The 5,599-nt window shown below is 50.3% G+C and overlaps 1 protein-coding gene across 1 annotated transcript in view; it reads right to left on the bottom strand.

The window, feature by feature from the left end:
• The window catches only part of Rrbp1 (ribosome binding protein 1), a 65,003-nt gene that overhangs the window by 3,281 nt on the left and 56,123 nt on the right, over positions 1 to 5,599 (bottom strand). Inside the window, exons 14-21 of the mRNA XM_031373261.1 lie at positions 4,918 to 5,010; positions 4,756 to 4,839; positions 4,536 to 4,625; positions 3,901 to 3,993; positions 3,731 to 3,802; positions 2,795 to 2,890; positions 1,756 to 1,839; positions 5 to 67 (exon numbers count right to left, since the gene is read on the bottom strand). Of these exons, the coding sequence (XP_031229121.1) occupies positions 5 to 67; positions 1,756 to 1,839; positions 2,795 to 2,890; positions 3,731 to 3,802; positions 3,901 to 3,993; positions 4,536 to 4,625; positions 4,756 to 4,839; positions 4,918 to 5,010 (675 nt within the window). The remainder of the gene's footprint in view (positions 1 to 4; positions 68 to 1,755; positions 1,840 to 2,794; positions 2,891 to 3,730; positions 3,803 to 3,900; positions 3,994 to 4,535; positions 4,626 to 4,755; positions 4,840 to 4,917; positions 5,011 to 5,599) is intronic.

A 5,599-nucleotide genomic window follows, 5' to 3' on the forward strand; every position in this document is an offset into this window, starting at 1 on the left:
CAGCTGGGGACCCAGCCACGTCACCATCCTCTACGTGGCTCCTCATGTCACTCAACTGCTGCCTGACCTGAAACAGGGAGGGATGGATTTGTGCAAATGCACACCAGTGGCATGCACCCACCCACACACACACAAGCACCCATGCACTCGCCAGAGAGAGAGAGACCTCAGAGAGGTAGGAAGAGTAAAGGCCTGCCATCTGTGATCAGTATTTAAGTTCCCTAATGCAGGAGGGATAGGCTAGGACCATATCCTCCACTCGGCACCTCAAAAGCCTTTAGGCCAACAAGGTCTAAAGGCCTCTTAGCTAATGAGAGCCATGTGTGTTTTTTGAGGTGAACCTGTGGGGCAACACCCCCTCCCCCAGGAGAAACCACACACAGCCGGGAGTCCACATGGAACAGGCCCATGACAACATGCCCCATTCCAATTCTTCAAGGATGTAATGACTTGCTCACGGCCTTTTGGGGGACCAGACAAGACGGTAAGACCATATTATTGCCTTGTAACTCTCGGAGTCTACCAGACCACTGGGCCTCCGATCTGATGGATAGCAGAGTCACACAGCTTGCTTGGGAAAGGTCTTCCCAGTCAGAAGGCCTGGGAATAGAACTTAAGTGTAAGCTCTTTAGGAGATCTGGGTGGCCTCAGTCTCCACTTAAGCTTTACTCAGCAAGCCAACCCAAGTCTGCCTTCCCAAAAGGTCCCAGAGGCAGAAACCAAAGAGCATAGTTCAAGTATGGCAGGAACCCTTGGCAGGCATGTTCTGTGTGCATGCCTTACCTGGGCTGTGTCCCTTTGCCGGGGTGAGAGTGCGGGGCTCTCAACCAGACCCAACCTAGCAAATGGCCTTAAATTTGGGAGGCTTGGCCTGGACAGCAACTACTTGTGGTGTGGTAGTGTGGGCAAGGCCTAAAACCTAGATCCAGTGAGCTGGGCTTAGGAGAAAGTGTGGAGACAGGTAGTCAATCACACCAGAGCTGCTCTTCTGGACAGCACATGCGCAACCTCCAAATTTCAAATGTTGACATCTACTTCAAGGTTTTCAAAATGACAGTGCAGCTCAAACACAACATAGCTGCAGCTGCACAGGCTGCTGCCTATCTCCAGAGTTGGGGATGAGAATCCCCTATAAAGAGGGGATTCTCTTTATAGGGGATTCTCATCCCCTGAGACATGGAATCAGACACAGCAGCTGCAAACTAGAAGAACTGTCTGGACTACAAGAGGCAATTTGCACAGTGCAGCTCCCCACAACTCTGTGCAGTTTTCTCTGCTCTCAGTGCCTGGCAAAGGCCAGAAGGAGCAGGTCATCCTGTAGAACTGTAAGACTGGCAAGGCCCGAACCATCATTGAAGCAGGAAAACATGCAGAAAGCACAGACACACCAAAAGGCTGTAAAGGACCCTCTTGTGATATCATGGTCCTATATCCTGGACTGCTCAGTTGACCAAACATGCTGCAAAGGCCTACATGTCCTGCAGCTCTTGGTCCCCAAGCCCATGGTCTTGAGCAGGGCCAGATCTGCCCAAAGACAGGAAATGGAATGTGAATAGCCCCTGGCAGTTACAAGCCCAGCTAAGTGTTTTAGGCAAACTGCTGTATTCCCACTAAGCCTGCCCTACATGACTAATGCATGGGATACCCTGCTAAGCTGCAGACACTCCACATGGATATCAAAACAGTACCATCAAGTTACATCACACGTGCATAACCCATATCATACACCCCTGCCCAGGACATAAGTCAACCTACCAGGGCAAGCTCATTGCTTTGTTTCTGGGCTTCACTCTTGGCTTCATCCAGCTGAGATTGAGATTCTAGCAGAAGCTGCCTCAACTTCAGGGGAAACAACCAGATGAGGGGTAAAGGAGGGGAAAAAGTTCCAATAAGTCCATACCTAAACTTGAGCTAGAATCCAAGCCTTGGAGATTTACACAGCATAGGGACAGAGGTCCTACAGGTACAATTTCCTATACCCAAGCTTTTCAGAAACGCCTGTTTTGGTGATTTGAATGAAAAGGGTCCTATAGCAAGTGGCACCATTAGGAGGCATGGTCTTGTTGGAGTAGGTGTGGCTTTGCTGGAAGAAGAAGTGTCACTAGCAGGTGGGGTTTGATGTCTCAGAAACTCAAACCAGGCCTACTAGCTCACAGTTCACTTCCTGATGCCTGCTGATCAAGATATAGAACTCTCAGCCACCCCTCCAACACCATGTCTGCCTGCCTGCCACCATGCTTCCCACCATGATAATAATTGGGAATAATTGGGAATAATTGGGAATTGATAATAGACTAAACCTCTAAACTAAACCAGACCCAATTAAATGTTTTCCTCGATAAAAGTTGCCAAGGTCATGGTCTCTTCACAGCAACAGAAACCTTAAGATACCTGCCCACTGTCTCTTGTTAAAGAGCAAAAGTTTGCAATCAAAACTAGACTGGGAGTTCTACTCTTGAAATCAGAAGACGGAGACTGATTGAAATCCACTTTCAGCTAAAAATGACCACAGAAAGCCAGGCAGAGAGGCCACATGCTGATGGGCCAGCCAGAGCATGAGGGGCTACTCTCACAAAGGCTTTGCCCCTGCCTGCCCTGCCTTGGGGCTGCCTTTCTGAAATCTGCCCCAAGATGTCCAGGGCTATCAGTCCAAAGCGACATCTGCGGGGTGCTGGGTGAGGTCTTACGGCTCCTCTGACAAGCACTCAAACTGTAAAGGAATCACTGGGCATAACCTGGGTTTCCTGGGGCACAGCCACTCAGGACTAGGACTTGGAGTGATGGATTCACTCACCCCTGCCACCTCCTTGGCATAATTCTGGCACTCTGCACTGGCAGCTGCCATGTGCTTCTCCAGTTCCGCTTCCAGATGTGAAGTGTGCTCCCTTACCTGGACAGGGACAGACATGGACACTGGTCAATCTCTCACTAGCCAGCAGGGCCCCTAACCATACAATGGAAATGAATGATAGGTGCAAACTCTGGCTGGTCCTGAAACAAGCAAGGGCAAAATGCCACTGGGTAAACTGAAGTCAGTAAGGAAACCATCCCTGCCAAAAGAGCCTGTCCCCAACCCCCATTGAATAGTGAACTGAAATTCCAGTCCTCTTGGGTCCTACCAAGTCCTCAGGCTTCAGGAGGAGTGGGTAGAAGAGTTCTTAGATGTATAGTGGGAAAGCTTAGGCTAGAGGGCACCTTTATAAAGGCCAAAGTTTGCTGCAGTATCTCAAAGAGCAGCAGGCCCCTTAATTCTTGACTGATTCTTTTTTTTTTTTAAGATTTATTTATTATTGTATCTACGTACACAGCTGCTGTCTTCAGACACAGAAGAGGGCGGCAGATATCATTATGGATGGTTGTGAGCCACCATGTGGCTACTGGGATTTGAACTCATGACCTTCAGAAAAGCAGTCAGTGCTCTTAACTGCTGAGCCATCTCTCGGAGACAGGCCCGATTCTTGACTAGTTCTTACTTAGTTCTGAAGTTTACAACCAAAGCCACTGCTGGCCAGAGCTATATAGCCTATGGCTCCCAGGCCACTGTGGCTGTAAAAGTTCATCACTTAGGCCACATGGGACAAAGCCCTTGCTTAGAGGAGGACAGCCTCCTTGGACATGTGGTCCATGAGGAAAAACAGTAACAAGGACTCATGCAATCTTTGCATGGCTGTCAGAACATGACCAGCAAATTCATAGCATAACAGAAAAGAACTGTCAGAAAGAGGCAGACCTGATCTGAGCTTTCAAGTTCTCCTTTTAGCTTCTCCACAATGTCTTCTAGATGTTTCACTGTGACCCGTGACTACAAAAGAGAAGACTCATCAGGCGTGAGAATCTGGCTGGAGGTATCCTGGGCCCAGGAAGCTTGGGGGTGGGTGGAGTTATGTAGGCCAGCCATACCTTCTGCAGCTCCTCCTCAGCAGCTCCCACCTTGGCCTTCCACACTCGCTCTTCTTCCTCCACACTCTTCTGCAGGTCTTTGAGCATGCCCTCCTGGAGAGGAGGTGACACTGAGGCAGGCTCTCTCCCTCCTTAGCTTGATCCCCAAGAACACATACTATCTTCTTGAGCCTTATTAGCAGCACCACTGTGCCCTGCTTGTGTTTAACTCAGTGTCACAGGAGAAAGAAGCTGGCCCTGGCAGAGCTATTCCAGGAAAAGAGGTCTGTAGCCCCAATAAAGCTGCTAGAATTCCTACTGTCCTTGTAATCAAAGGGCATTAAGCCCATTTACTCTGGGCCTACCTTCCCCTTCCCTCTACCTGCCTGCACAAGCATTCCCTGTTGAAACCATCTCTCCAAGCCCCAAACCTTAAACCCACCTATTTTCAACTTAAAACAACAAAAACCCAAGAGCTTTCTGTATCCCCTTTACCATCCAACTACATCTGGCTGAAGCCCAGAGAGGGCAACAGGGCTACTTAAGGTCACAAAGAACCTTGCTATCTCCTGCCCCAAAGACCCCAAGCTCTCCCTCCTAGCAGTGCCCTAGGAACACCAAGTCACAGTCACTACAAAGGTTGGCCCGTTGCTCACCGTCTCTGCCAGGATGGTGCGGTACTGGTCACACTCAGCCTGCAAAGTGTTCTGGGTCTCTTCAGCTTCCCTCAACTTCAAGACTATGTCCTAAGGGCAGAAAGGTGAGGGGTGATCAGGAGTCTACTCAGTCCTTTGTTAGCAACTCATTGAAGACTAGGCTCCCAATTCCTAGGGGTCAGAGGGGCAGGGAAGATCAGGGTACAACAATGCCACTTACCACGGAGGGTTCTAGGGAAGTAGGTGGTTTCCTCAGCAGCTCAGAGCCCTTCTCTTTGACTTCCTGTAGCCACTCAGCATAACTCTAAAAGGAAACAGGCATGGTGAGGCCAGGTTGTTCCCTGACAATTATGGGGACCCAGGAAGCCATCCTCCTCCCTACCTGGTGCACTGAGATGGAGAGCTCTGGGAGCAAGGCCAACAGGACCTCCTTGGTCTGGGTCTCAGCCAGATGAAGCTGCTTTTCTGATGCCTCCTGGAGGGTGGTAGAGAGAAGGGCACATTCTCAGCACATGGGAGGAACAGGTCAGAGGAGGCTAGGCTATTTGCTCTGTGCCCCTGATTATCTGTGCGCACCAGCAGACACTCGGGTCCATTCGCTTCCTTTCCAGCTTGAGTGTACATGAATATACACACATTTATAAAGACCAAGTATACTCCTGGGCAGGGAGGGGCAGGCTACAAGGTGCATGGTGTCCTAACAGGTGGAAACTGCAGACAGTAGTGGGGCAGCTCCAGCAGCCATCGGGGTTAGAGCCAGTGGGAGACAGGGACAGAGGCTGGCAAGGCTCACCTCTAGCTACCCTGGAAAAGGGGACCAAATTCCCACCAGGCAGGCTAAACCAAGTTAGAGAACATAGTGAGAGTGACCAAAGCTTGACTCATCCCAAGTTGTGCCATGCCCGACACCCCTACCTGGCCCTCCAGAGGGAGCCAGAAGTCTCCACCACTGAAAGTACAACATCAGGAAAAGAGCTGGAGGATTAAAGGAGCCATGAGGCATAGCCCTGGACACTGGCATTCCCTGAGAGGCACAGCCCTGGACACCGGCATTCCCTGAGAGG

This window comes from Mastomys coucha, unplaced genomic scaffold (assembly GCF_008632895.1).
Source record: "Mastomys coucha isolate ucsf_1 unplaced genomic scaffold, UCSF_Mcou_1 pScaffold15, whole genome shotgun sequence".
Taxonomy (NCBI): Eukaryota; Metazoa; Chordata; class Mammalia; order Rodentia; family Muridae; genus Mastomys; species Mastomys coucha.